The 13,754-nt window shown below is 35.9% G+C and overlaps 1 protein-coding gene across 1 annotated transcript in view; it reads right to left on the bottom strand.

Moving 5' to 3' along the window:
• The window catches only part of LOC110272011 (transcriptional activator Myb-like), a 2,953-nt gene continuing 2,140 nt past the window's right edge, over nucleotides 12,942-13,754 (bottom strand). The window contains exons 2-3 of the mRNA XM_021123780.1: nucleotides 13,583-13,636; nucleotides 12,942-13,468 (exon numbers count right to left, since the gene is read on the bottom strand). Of these exons, the coding sequence (XP_020979439.1) occupies nucleotides 12,948-13,468; nucleotides 13,583-13,636 (575 nt within the window). The 3' untranslated portion in view covers nucleotides 12,942-12,947. The remainder of the gene's footprint in view (nucleotides 13,469-13,582; nucleotides 13,637-13,754) is intronic.

Genomic DNA, 13,754 nt, shown 5'->3' with positions numbered 1-13,754 from the left:
AGAATAGAATAACGTAGAAAAATGCATAATGCCATATTGGCTTTTTCACAAACATATAGCATGCATGGTAAATAAGGTATAGAAAGTATTAAAGTGAACATGCAAGCAACCCTTTAAAAAAAAATTTATAATTGCCAAACAATTTCACAACAATCCACAAGCATATAATGAGAAATAATGACTCAAATAAATTTCCAACACCAAGTAAAAAGGAAAAAAAAAAGAAAAAGAAAATATGGATAATGAAAGTAAAAAGAAAAGAAAAGAAGATAACATATAAAAATAAGAAGAACAATAGAAAAGTAAGGGGAGAAGGAGAAAAAAAACCTTGTTAATGGGGGTGAGAGAGAGAGAGGGAGTAGAAAGTGAGAAAGAAGGAAGAAGGAAGAAGGAAGAAATAAGGAGGGAAAAGAGAAAATAGGATTTGGGGAAAAGAAAGACAAGATAATTGGCAAATCAGAGAAGCTGTGCGGCGCAAGCGACGCGGTCGCGTGGGGCACGCGGTCGCGCGACTTGCACTGATACTAATTGACGCGGTCGCGTCGGTCACGCAGTCGCGTGACCCGTTTCATGCTACTGGCGCGAGGGCAGCCTCGCGCTCGCACAACTCTCTGTTCGAAATTTTATTTTTGCCAAATCTGGGGTGATGCGATCGCGTGGGGCATGCGATCGCGTGAGTGGCCATTAGAAGGATATGACGCCGTCGCGTCGGTCACGTGGCCGCGTGGGAAGGATTGTGCGTTCAGCACCAATCCAGCACCACTCTAGCACAACTTTCGGTCGTGCACCCTTTTCACGTCGAATTCTAGGGCACACGATCGCGTGAGTGACGCGGTCGCGTGGGAGGCCAATGTTCCCAATTGACGCGGACGCGTCGGTGACGCGGTCGCGTGGGGCGTTTTGTGCCACTGACACGCCTCCAGCCACGCTCTTGCGGGACTCTCTGTTCGTTTTATTATTTCCTCCCATCTCCTGCGACGCGGACGCGTCAATGAAACGGTCGCGTCGCGTGAAATTTTTTTTTTATTAAAAATAAAAGTATGTAAATATAGATGCATGAAATGTACTGATAAAGAGAAGAGTTATTGAATAAGAAAACTAAGAATAAGGAAAAGAACGATCATACCATGGTGGGTTGTCTCCCACCTAGCACTTTGCTTTAACGTCCGTAAGTTGGACGCTCCACTAGCTCAGACTTCGGCTATGTGGGGATCTTCCAAGAGGAAGATCTCGAGCTCCTTATTTTTCTTCAGCTTCTCGCCATGGTACAGCTTTAAACGATGTTCATTAACTTTGATAAGTTCAGAGCTTGAAGGATGGCTTAGGTGATAAACTCCGTATGGTTCGGCCTTCTCTACTCTGTATGCCATCTTGATCTCGACTTGCCTGGCATGAGCCTTAGTCGAGACTTGTAAAGGAGGACTAAGTCCCCAGGTTGGAACTCTTTTCTCTTGATGTGCTGATCATGTACAGCCTTCATCTTCTCCTTGTATAGTCTTGAGTTCTCATAAGCTTCTAGGCGAAGGCTTTCCAGTTCTTGCAGTTGCAACTTCCTTTCAGCTCCGGCTTTCTCAATTCCCATGTTGCACTCCTTTACTGCCCAAAAGGCTTTGTGCTCTATTTCAACAGGGAGATGACAAGCTTTTCCATAAACTAAGCGGAAAGGACTCATCCCAATGGGGGTTTTGTATGCTGTTCTGTATGCCCAGAGTACATCTTGTAGCCTGGTGCTCCAGTCTCTTCTATGAGGTTTGACTATCTTCTGCAAGATACGCTTTATCTCTCTGTTTGACACCTCGGCTTGCCCATTAGTTTGAGAATGGTAGGCTGTTGCAACCTTATGAATTATTCTATGCTTCTTCATTAATCATGTTAGTCTCCTGTTACAAAAATGGGTGCCTTGATCGCTCATTATTGCTCGTGGTGATCCAAAGCGACAAATAATGTGGTTTCTCACAAAGGAAACAACAGTGTTAGCATCATTAGTGCGGGTAGGAATGGTTTCCACCCATTTGGAAACGTAATCCACAGCTAACAATATATAAAAATAACCATTAGAATTTGGAAATAGACCCGTGAAGTCAATGCCCCAAACATAAAAAATTTCACAGAAAAGCATAATTTGTTGAGGCATCTCATCCCTCTTGAATATATTACCAAATTTTTGGCATGGGAAACAAGATCTACAAAATTCAGCAGCGTCTCTAAAAAGAGTAGGCCACCAGAATCCACAGTCTAAGATTTTTCTAGCTGTTCTTTGAGGGCCAAAATGTCCTCCACTCTCAGATGAGTGACATGCCTCTAAGATGGACAGGAATTCTGATTGAGACACACACCGTCTAATTACCTGGTCAGTGCCACATCTCCATAAATATGGATCATCCCATATATAATATTTAGACTCACTTTTCAGCTTGTCTCTTTGGTGCTTAGAAAAGTTTGGAGGAAAGGTGCGGCTAACTAGATAATTAGCTACAGGTGCATACCAAGGGACTACCTCAGATACTGCTTGCAGGTTATCAAATGGGAAATTATCAGCTATAGGAGTGGGGTCATCTGTAATGTGCTCAAGGCGACTCAAATGGTCTGCCACTAAATTCTGGTTACCACTCCTATCCTTAATTTCTAAATCAAATTCTTGTAATAGCAGTATCCAACGTATAAGCCTTGGTTTGGACTCCTTTTTAGCTAATAGATACTTTAGAGCTGCGTGGTCTGAGTACACTACTACCTTCGTACCAAGTAAATAGGCTCAGAATTTATCCAGAGCAAAAACAATAGCAAGAATCTCTTTCTCAGTAGTAGTGTAATTGGACTGAGTGGCATCTAAAGTTTTAGACGCATAAGCAATAACAAATGGGTCTTTACCTTCACGCTGAGCTAGTGCTACTCCTACTGCATGGTTGGAGGCGTCGCACATTATTTCAAATGGCTGGCTCCAGTCTGGTCCTCTCACAATTGGAGCTTGAGTCAGGACGGTCTTCAGCTTATCAAATGCTTGTTTGCAATCCTCACTGAACTCGAACTCAATATCCTTCTGCAGTAGCCTGGATAAGGGAAGTGCTACCTTACTGAAGTCCTTAATGAATCTCCTGTAAAAACCTGCATGGCCAAGGAACGAACGGACTTCCCTCACAGAAGAGAGGTAAGGTAAACTAGAAATGACATCCACCTTTACTGGATCTACAGAAATGCCAGTATTAGACACAACATGTCCCAGTACAATACCTTGTTTTACCATAAAGTGACATTTTTCAAAATTTAATACAAGGTTTGTACTGACACATCTATCTAATACTCTATATAATCCATCTAAGCAAAGGCTAAAGGAATCGCCATAAACACTAAAATCATCCATAAAAACTTCCATACAATCCTCAATAAGATCAGAGAAAAGACTCATCATGCACCTTTGGAAGGTAGCTGGTGCATTGCACAAGTCAAAGGGCATTCTCTTGTAAGCATAAGTCCCAAAAGGACATGTAAAAGTGGTCTTTTCCTGATCCTCAGGAGCTATATGAATCTGGAAATAACCTGTGTAACCATCTAAAAAACAATAATGTGATTTACCTGACAGGCGATCCAGCATTTGATCAATGAATGGAAGAGGATAGTGATCCTTACGAGTGGCCTGGTTGAGGCGTCTGTAGTCAATGCAGACCCTCCATGCGTTCTGAACTCTGGTTGCAATGAGATCTCCATGCTCATTCTTCACTGTAGTGACTCCAGACTTCTTGGGCACCACTTGTACTGGGCTTACCCATTCACTGTCTGAGATGGGATAGATGATATCTGCCTCCAATAGTCTGGTCACTTCCTTTTTGACAACCTCTAAGATAGTGGGGTTTAGTCTTCTCTGGGGTTGACGGACAGGTCTTGCTCCCCCTTCTAAAAATATCCTATGCTCACAGACTTGAGGATTGATGCCTACTATGTTTGCCAAATTCCAACCAATTGCCTTCTTGTGCCTCCTCAGCACACTAAGTAACTGCTCTTTCTGTTGAGAAGTGAGTTCCCTTGCAATGATAACTGGAAACTTCTGATTGTCTTCAAGGTAAGCATATTTGAGGTGTGGAGGAAGGGGTTTTAATTCTAACTTCTGATCATGGTCAGGCTCTGGGTTGTTTGGAGCTGGTAACAATGGTGAAGCACTGTCATTGTCCTCCAAGAATGTCCCCACACTTGGACCTTGTCCTATGTACTTCTCTTCAAATTCCTCCTGGTGAATTTCAGCCATGGTTTCATCTATAATGTCACACTGGAGGATAGAATGATCCTCCGGTGGATGCTTCATAACGCCATTCAGATTGAAGATTACTACTCGGCCATCTATTTCAAAAGAGTATGTTCCTGAAAAGGCATCTAATTTGAACTTCGAGGTCTTCAGGAATGGTCTTCCGAGTAGGATTGATGATGGCTTCTCTGAGTCATTTTGGGGCATCTCCAGGATATAAAAATCAATGGGAAATGTGAGCCCCTTAATGCCCATTAATACATCTTCAGCAACTCTAGCCACGGTAATAATGCTTTTATCTGCTAACACAAAATGAGCTGCCGACCTTTTTAAGGGAGGGAGCCTCAAAATATCATATATAGACAAAGGCATTATACTCACACATGCTCCTAAATCACACATGCAGTCAGAAAATACTACACCACCAATAGTACAATTAACCATACATGGACTTGGGTCACTACACTTTTCAGGTAAACCTCCCATTAAAGCAGATATGGAACTACCTAAAGGAATAGTTTCTAATTCATTAATTTTGTCTTTATGTATACATAAATCTTTTAGAAACTTTGCATATTTAGGTACCTGTTGAATAACATCAAAAAGAGGAACAGTTACCTCAACCTTTTTGAATATCTCTACCATTTTGGGATCAGGTTCCAACTGCTTCCTGGGCTTCCTTGCAAGTTGTGGAAATGGAATGGGAGTGGTGTCTTCTGCAGTGTCTGCGCCTTTTGGTGCTTCTTCCTATGGTTGAACTTCTTCTTTTTCATCTATGTCCTGTATGTCCTCTTCCTCTTCAACATCTTCTATTTCCACTACCTCTTCAGCTGAGGTGTGTTCTAGTGGGCTTGGCTCCTCCTGATTCCTCTCCTGCAGTGTGGTTCCGGATCTTAGGGTGATGGCATTAATGCCACCCTTTGGATTGGGTAATGGCTGGGAGGGGATTCCACTGGAGCTCAAAGGCTGGTTATTGGAGTTATTCATTGATCCAATCTGTGAGACAAGAGCTTGCAAAGTAGAGTTCAGACCATTTAGTGTAGCATAAAGGTTATTTTCCATGGTCTGTTGTCTCCGATCAATAGATTGTAGTAAGTCGTCATTAGAAGATGAGGAAGGATAAGTAATTTGAGGGGTCTGCTGTTGGGTATTCTGTGGTCTTTAGGATTGCCTCAGGTGAGGTGCTCTGTAGGGCTGGTTCTGGTTCTGGTCCTTGGGAGAGATAGGAAATGCTGTTGTCAACTGATTTTTATTAAGGTAACCCTAGCCGTCCTAATAGGTTGTGACTACTGGCTATATATATATATATATATATATATCTTGTCTTTATCCTATTCTTCCTTAATGCTTTATTTTGTTTTTCTTTCCGAACGTGCTTTGAGCTTTTTCATTGATACGTGAGTGTTTCCTTTTGTGATTTTAAACTAACTCCTTTTCATACTTCTTGTTTAATAATTCCTTTCAATTATATATGTATTATAAATCCACCTTGAGTCATACCACCTTATTAACATTGACTTATGACTCGAGCATAAGGATTTGAATATTAGGGTGTTATATCGTGCTTCTCCAATAACAACTGATTTTGAGGAGTGTAAGTCGAAGAATATAATGTATTCGGATAAATAGGTAAAATAAAACTTAAAGGTAGAATAGAGTAAAGACAGAATATGTATATAAACATATTTATAATAATCATTAGTCATGACTTACGAAGTTTAGGTCGGCTAGGATTACAGCCTAATAAAATGGTTGATAACAAATCTTATCTCTCCCACAATATACAATATGGCCTCTATAGGCAAGGTTTCAAAAGAAATATTTACATTTACATCATTAAAGCTTTCTAAATTAAAAGAGAGAGGAATCCAAACAAAATACAAGTAGATTTCAGAATAACTTCACCATCTTCCAGACGAACTCCAGCTCACCATGAAGCACCAGAACCTGCATTTGAATAACAGTTGATATATACAGAATGAGAACTCCCGATCCATGGGTTTCTAATACGGTAAAAATGCCAAATAGATACAATATAAGGCAACAGAAAACTCACTAAGCAATGTTAAACTCCATACATTATTATTTCCATCATAGGTTCTCACTAATCTGTAATTAACGGGGAATTCTGATCTATTTCACCTTCATCAAAGTTTCCACAATCATTTACCTCCATGTTTCCACAATTCTCCGAACTCCAAACAGAATAGCCCTCAGTGTCAACCAACACCAGCATGAGGGACCTCTCAATTATACAAACACAAGCAAGGCAAACAAGTAATACACAAGTACATGCAAGTAAGTCAATTAGCATATAGTCATTTACATGTACAAGAAAACAAGCCATGACAAGAATAGCAAACTCAAACAAATGCAGATGATGCATATCTGTCCTACTAGCCATGAGCTCACATGTCGGTTACTTTGCCAAAACCTGACACATCCGGTAGCTAACTTGGATATCGTCCTCTTGAGAAGCGGTGGGTGGTAAACTACCACGATCCCCACCTGGTGAGTGGTACACCACCACGATCCCCACCATTGTAAGTGGTACACCACCACGATCCTCACAAGATTTTTAATTGGAAACCAGTGGGCGGTAAATAACCATGATCCCTATCTTAACTGCAACCCTAGACAAGTGGTACATCACCACGATCCCTACCAGGTGCATAAATCACAATTTTCACAACTCATAGGTGGTAAACAACCACAATCCCCATGTCTATTGCGATATTGGACAGGCAGTACACCACCACAATCCTTGCCAAGTTAAAACTCATAACCTCTGCGAGCGGGATGAAACCACCAGAGCATGTGGAACCACGCCACTGCATCTACCCAGCCAGGAACATCTCAACCACATTCTGGAGCAAGTAGAATCACTCTACTGCATCTACCCAAGCAGGTACATCTCAAATCAGAGTTAATTCCATTATCGACTTCCTCCTCAATTTCATTTCACTTCGTTCATAATCATAATCATCAAAAGTCATCACAATATCTCATCATCATCCTCTCTCCTTTTCATCCTCATTATACTTCACTTCACATTTAGTTCATCTTTCCTCAATTCAATGTCTTGACGTATTCGGTCTCATTCCTAACTCCTCTACCCTCTATTTTACCGCTTTAAAATAATAACAGCATTTATAGAGGTTTAGAAGGCTCAAAGAATGGTTAAAAATACAAAAATATATTTTCTGCAAAGCTGGGCGGTTGTGCGTACGCACGAGTCCACTTTTGCGCTTACGCATGGTACTCGCACAGTACTCGCACGAAATTCTTTAAATTTTGAAATGCCCATCATGCGTAAGCATGGGTGATGCGTACACATGACCTCAAAATTCTGCAACTTCTACATAATTCAATTTTTAAAACTAGATCTTCAAATGTTCGTAAAGTTTTCTAAAGAATTTATTTTTCAACCATTGTTGAACCATTGGAAATATTATTGAATAAATTTTCATAAAAATAAAATTTCGTTGAATTTTCAACTCCGAGGACCGAGTTACGGTCCGCCGAAGTTGGCCAAAAACTCGTTTTCACCCAAAACCAGAAATTTCTCATTTCAATGAGTTCACGATCCAAACCAAACTAAAGCCATACAATATTCATCCGTAAAAAATCTCAACATAGATTCCTTCATTCTCTACTTATTTAACCATTCATCTCCTTGCAATTTAACTTCCACTTTATCAATCCATCTAATAATTTCTATTCATAAAATCACCAAATTCTCATTATATCCACAACCAATTCATCCACATTATAAACCTGTCAATAATTCATTATCACTCTCAAATTATATCAAATTATTTTATAACACAAATCACCCATTTTCATCCAATTCCAAGCCTTATCATTTATTCCGAACTACTTCAATCAACAATTCAAAAATTCAACTACTTTTCACATATTCAATACCAAATGCAATAGTTACTAAATCCAAACATAATCAAACCAAATTCATACACTCCAATCAATCACACTTACTCGGACTTATCCGATCACGGCCTCAGGCCCAAAATTTACGGCCTCCGCCTAACATTCATTAACTCATCAACTCAATAATTCATTTCATCAGTTCTTAATTTCAATCATCAAGCTCATACCACATTCTCACAACTCATAAACAACCAATCACCAAATTAAAATAAAAACTAACACTTCATGAATTACAACATTTTAATCTAATCCAATCACACAATTCAAACTTATTCCTAGGGGCATCTAGCCTAGGACTTCATGGCACATTACATGGTATTTAAATGAAACTTAAACCGTACCTTAGCCGATTTTCCTCCAAGCTCAAAACCACCAAGATTGATCCTCACAAGCTTCCAAGCAATTCACCAAGTTCCAGCCACTGATAGAAAAATCTCAAGCACCCTAAATTAACAACTCAACTCCCATCAACATCTATTCAATCTAATTCCATACATTGTACCAAAATCAAATACTAGGGTTTATCAAATTCAACTATCCACAAGGATTTAGTGATTTTTTACCTTATCCACTAAGAGTTGTGATGAAACCCAACAATAGTTCCTACTAGAGTACCCCTAAACAACCAAAATCTCAATATCTTAATATACACACATCCAAAATGCAAATTGAAAGGGAAAATAAAACTGGACAAAGAACTTCAAGGTACTCACCACAATACTTAAAGAGAATCAAAGAGGATGAAGAGAGCGACACATGGGCGCAAACGACTCGTCAATCGAAGTTTCGGATCAAAAGTTATGGTGATATATGAAGTTGGAGGTGAATAGTGAGTTAGGGTTTTTGTTTTCCCATCTCTCTCATCGTGGAACTCTCTCTCTCTCTCTTTCTCCATAAAATCTGAATTGTGATGGTGTTAAGTGTGTTGGGGAGTATTTATATATGTGGACTTGAGTCCGGTTCACTTGTTTTAATCCGTTGACCCAACTTTGAGCCAAAACTTTTAAAATTAGTGTTTTAAAGTGCATTCTAATCATTTTCGTTTTTCCAATTATAAATTTCAATTTCTTAACCCTCTTCACTCATAATTAATTATCTCACTCACAGTGCCGGACAAACTTAAGTCAGTATTGCCGATTAATTTACCGATACGTGTTTCTACACATTTTTTCGCATAAAATTACATTTCTCCACTCGAAAAAATTCACTAAATCCAATTATCATAGTTAAATTTTTAAATTTCTAAGTCTTGATTTTTAACTCCGTCCGAACGCGTTTTAACTATTTCAATTTAATGATTAATTATCCAATTAATCTTTTTATAATTTTTCGGGTCTTACAAGGAGCTTATTGAGAAGTTTGAGAAATTTGAATTAGGTATGCAAAAAAAAAATTTGAAGTTCCTTTCATAGTTTATATTTATAATTTATAATCTATATTGATTTCTTTGTTTTGTTTTTGAAGAAATTGCACCAACTGGAGAAGATGATGATGAATCTGGTATGGATTTAGATTAAGTATGGTGGCTATTTTATTTTTTATTTAGTTTTAAAGTGTATTTATTTTTGTTCTTTGTTAGACATTTTTAATTGTCTTTGTTTTTATGTGTAATTATTAGGACAAGTTGAAATTATATTGAATTTAGATGTAACGTACTCTTATTATTTTAGTTTATTGACCGTTCTAAACTTTGTTTTATGGTGATTGAAATTCTGATTATCAGCATTTAAAAAATTAAAAAAATCGATCGAATTAAACCGCTGTTAATTTGATTCGATTCGATTCAGTTGTCTTGCAACAACAAACCAAATGATTGATATTGTGAAAGAATCGAACAGGTCAGTTCGATTGATTTTTGGTCTAAAATTAAACCAAATCAAATCAATTACACCCCTAGTGCGAATTATCTTTCTATATTTTTAATTATAATTCAAAAGCAATATGCCAATTGGCTTATTTTTCCTTTAAAAAATTTATAAAGGTATAATTCGCCACAATCAAGCTGTGTTTTCGAAATTAAAAGAAAATTATGATTCAGCCCTCTTATTTTGTGTCATCACAATTTTGCTTTTGCCCCTCGTTCTCAATCTTTTCAACCTCAGGTATTTCGAAAATCACAACACTCATATTTGAGAATTTCACCCAATGACAGTCATATAAAAAAAATCAAAATCAAAACAACCCCTGCCACCTCACACCTCTTATCAGAGCGAGGGTCATAGACGAAGAAAAAAACATTGATATTAAAATATAGAATTTTTTTAAAGTACTTTTCCATGTGAGAAAGGAAGGGAAATTCACACACATGTAGAGGTTATTATATCATTATCAGGTATGTAACATTTCAGTGACACATAGGCCAACACATGCATTCACCAAAAACTCAAGCAACTATTCCTTTCTATTTGTCTCGAATGGCTTCTCAATGATGTTGGACCGCACCTATATTGAGCAACTTCCGAGAAAGTTTTAACAGCTTCTGGATCTGCAAACATATATATAAGCAACCATAGAATCGCGCATTTTTCTTTTATTTAAATGAAAATGTTCGTTAATTCTTAATTTGGATGAAAAACAAAAGATTTATACTCTATTATTAGGCCATAATTTCATAGGTAGGGTTATTTCGCAAGTTTTGACTATAAAATTTAAGGATAAACGTTTATTTAGTAGGTCTTAGTAAAAAATGAGTTAAAAATAATTTATACGTATTTAGCATGCAGGCAATGAATCATGTTCAAATATTATTTTTATATATTTCGCTAGAATAGGAAGCGACAAAATATTAGCTAATAAACATACATATCGGTATTTCTTGTTTTTATTTTCTATTCATTTTAAAATATAAATATTAATAAAAATATTTAAATCTAAATAAAATATAAAAAATTATTAAATTGAAAATCTAAATTTTATATTTTAGTTCAAAAATAAAAAAATTAAATTTTTTAAAAATTTATATTTTTAATAAATTTTAAAATATTATTAATCATTCTGCTTTAAAATTTATAAGTTTGTAAACATAATTTTTGTTAAATACAAACTTAAATACAAAATTTGAATTTATTAGTGGTGATTATTATAATATTTTATTTGAATTCAAAAATTAAAAAATTCAGTGACATTTATATTTTAAAGTACTTATATTTCGTTAACACTATATGAAATATATATGTATGTAATATTTGTCCCTCATTTTACTGTGAAGGCTTACGAAATATGCATTTATATATCCCTAAATTTTGTAGCTGAAGCGTGCAAAATAATCCTACCTGAAAAATATCTCGATAATACGCAAAATGATAAATATTTTATTTTTAACCTAAATTAAAAATTAATTTTTTTTTATATCTAAATAAAAACATTCATGGAATAACCACTTATTGTGTTGTGCATATTATCTACCTATTATTTTACCTATATATAATAAGCCACAAAGTACATAAACTTTTAGTAAAATATTATATGCATAATCTTTTTATATATCTTTCTTATACATCTTTTTCTTTTGATATTAAAAAGTAATAAATAAAAATGTGTGAAAAAATTGTTTTTTATACTTAAAACTTAAATAAATAGAAATGATAAAATACTATTAGAATTTATTATTTTTGGTAATCAATTAATCATCAATATTTAAAAGTATAGATTAAAATATATTGTTAAATTACTAAACTAAAAAAATTAAATTAATAAGCAAGTATCTATCTTGTACAAAAACTGCAAGATTTTATACAAAAAGTCTAAATGACACGATGGTGACTTCTTTCGAAATAACGCAATGGAGGACGCAACGATGAGCAAAGGATTATGCAAATAAAGAATAGGAGTTTTGGGTTTCTATATATATGTGTGCGTGAGAAATGACTAAAAAACATATATGAGAAATAAACTATTAAAGATAATTTAAGGAATTCATTAATTTCGGGAAATAGCGGGGACGGGGCGAGGATCCCCGCTCGGGTCCCCGCGCCTGCTTCGGGGGAATTTTGTCCCCATCCCCATCCTTACGGAAAAAATTCCCCACAATCGAATCCTCATTCGGGACAGTCCCCGCAAAGATCCCCGCGTCTCGGAAAATTTTACCATCTCTACCTTGTTCCTGTCTTGAGCAAAGGATGATGTTGTTGATGACGATGATAGCTCCATGGCCAAACAAACATGGGGTGTTGTTGTAATTGTTGAAGAGGAACCCGATGAGTAACTGTAAAAGTTGTGGTCTTTTGGCATTTGCATTTGATAGAGATATTGTTGGGGATGAGTATGACGAAGATTATGATATTCATCACCGTCGTCATTAGTATTATCCCAATAATACCTATCATAATTGCTAGTTGCACCTTCAAAAATAAAAAATAAAAATAACAAAATAAAATTAAGAAAAAAAAGATGAACTAATAACAAAGTTAGCATGGAGCTGTGTGAAGGTAATAAGTTCCACTAAGTATAATGTGTTTATTATTAAATAGAGTAATGCTAGGAATACTGTAAGAGTCAATTTCAGTCAATAATACAGTAGATTGTCAAACAAATTCAATATAAAACTCACTAAAAAATAAAAATTATGTTTGTTGAATTTAAATATTTAATATTTTTTTTATTTACATTTTTTTTATGTTTAATGTCAGTTGTGCAATATTAATTCCTAAAAGTTTCTTCATTAATTATGTTAAATGTTTTAATTTACTTACTACTTAAAAACAGTGCCATTATTTCAAGCACCTTGAAAAAGTTTCAGAAAACAATGCCACTATTTGCATCACCATTAAAATAATACATGAGATACATGAGATGAATGAAATAAAGAACACTTACCAGCAGAGAAGAAACAATAATCAAAAGGAAACTGTTGTTGATTATAGAAGCCATTAGGGTCCTCTTCATTATTATTATCTTGTTGTTGTCTCCAACAAGCAGTAGCCATGTGAGTAATAGTTGCTGAACCATTAATAAACTGACCACCATAATAACCACTAGTAGTACTGGTGGTGATGTTATTTCTACTGAAGAGAAGGCTCTGACGGTTATTATTATTATATCTTCTGATTTTCCTATTGGTCCTTGAAGGAAAGGATTTTTGCTCCCTGTAGTATCTGGCCATGATAACATGCCAGTGGTTCTTGATAGCATTATCTGTTCTGCCAGGAAAAAGCCTTGCAATCATAGCCCATTTTTTGCCATACACTCTATGTGCTTCCATTAGCCTCTCTTCCTCCTCTTCACTGAATGGATTCTTCTTTATTCTTGGATCTAGTTGGTTGAACCATCTCAACCTACAACTCTTCCCTGAAACACACAAATAATATATATAAAAAACTTTTAAAAATTATTTCATCATAAATTACTCTATTTGATATATATTTTTTAAAAATTGATTTCAACATATTTAAATTCATGGACTGAATGGATTCTTTGGATCTAGTTGGTTGAACCATCTCAACCTACAACTCTTCCCTGAAACACACAAATAATATATATAAAAAACTTTTAAAACTTTTAAAAACATAAATTACTCTATTTGATATATATTTTTTAAAAATTGATTTCAACATATTTAAATTCATGGAGTGTA

Source organism: Arachis ipaensis, chromosome B05, assembly GCF_000816755.2.
Source record: "Arachis ipaensis cultivar K30076 chromosome B05, Araip1.1, whole genome shotgun sequence".
In the NCBI taxonomy this organism is placed as follows: Eukaryota; Viridiplantae; Streptophyta; class Magnoliopsida; order Fabales; family Fabaceae; genus Arachis; species Arachis ipaensis.
Note: the sequence above shows the minus strand (reverse complement) of the source record. Positions and strands in the feature narration are given on the sequence as shown.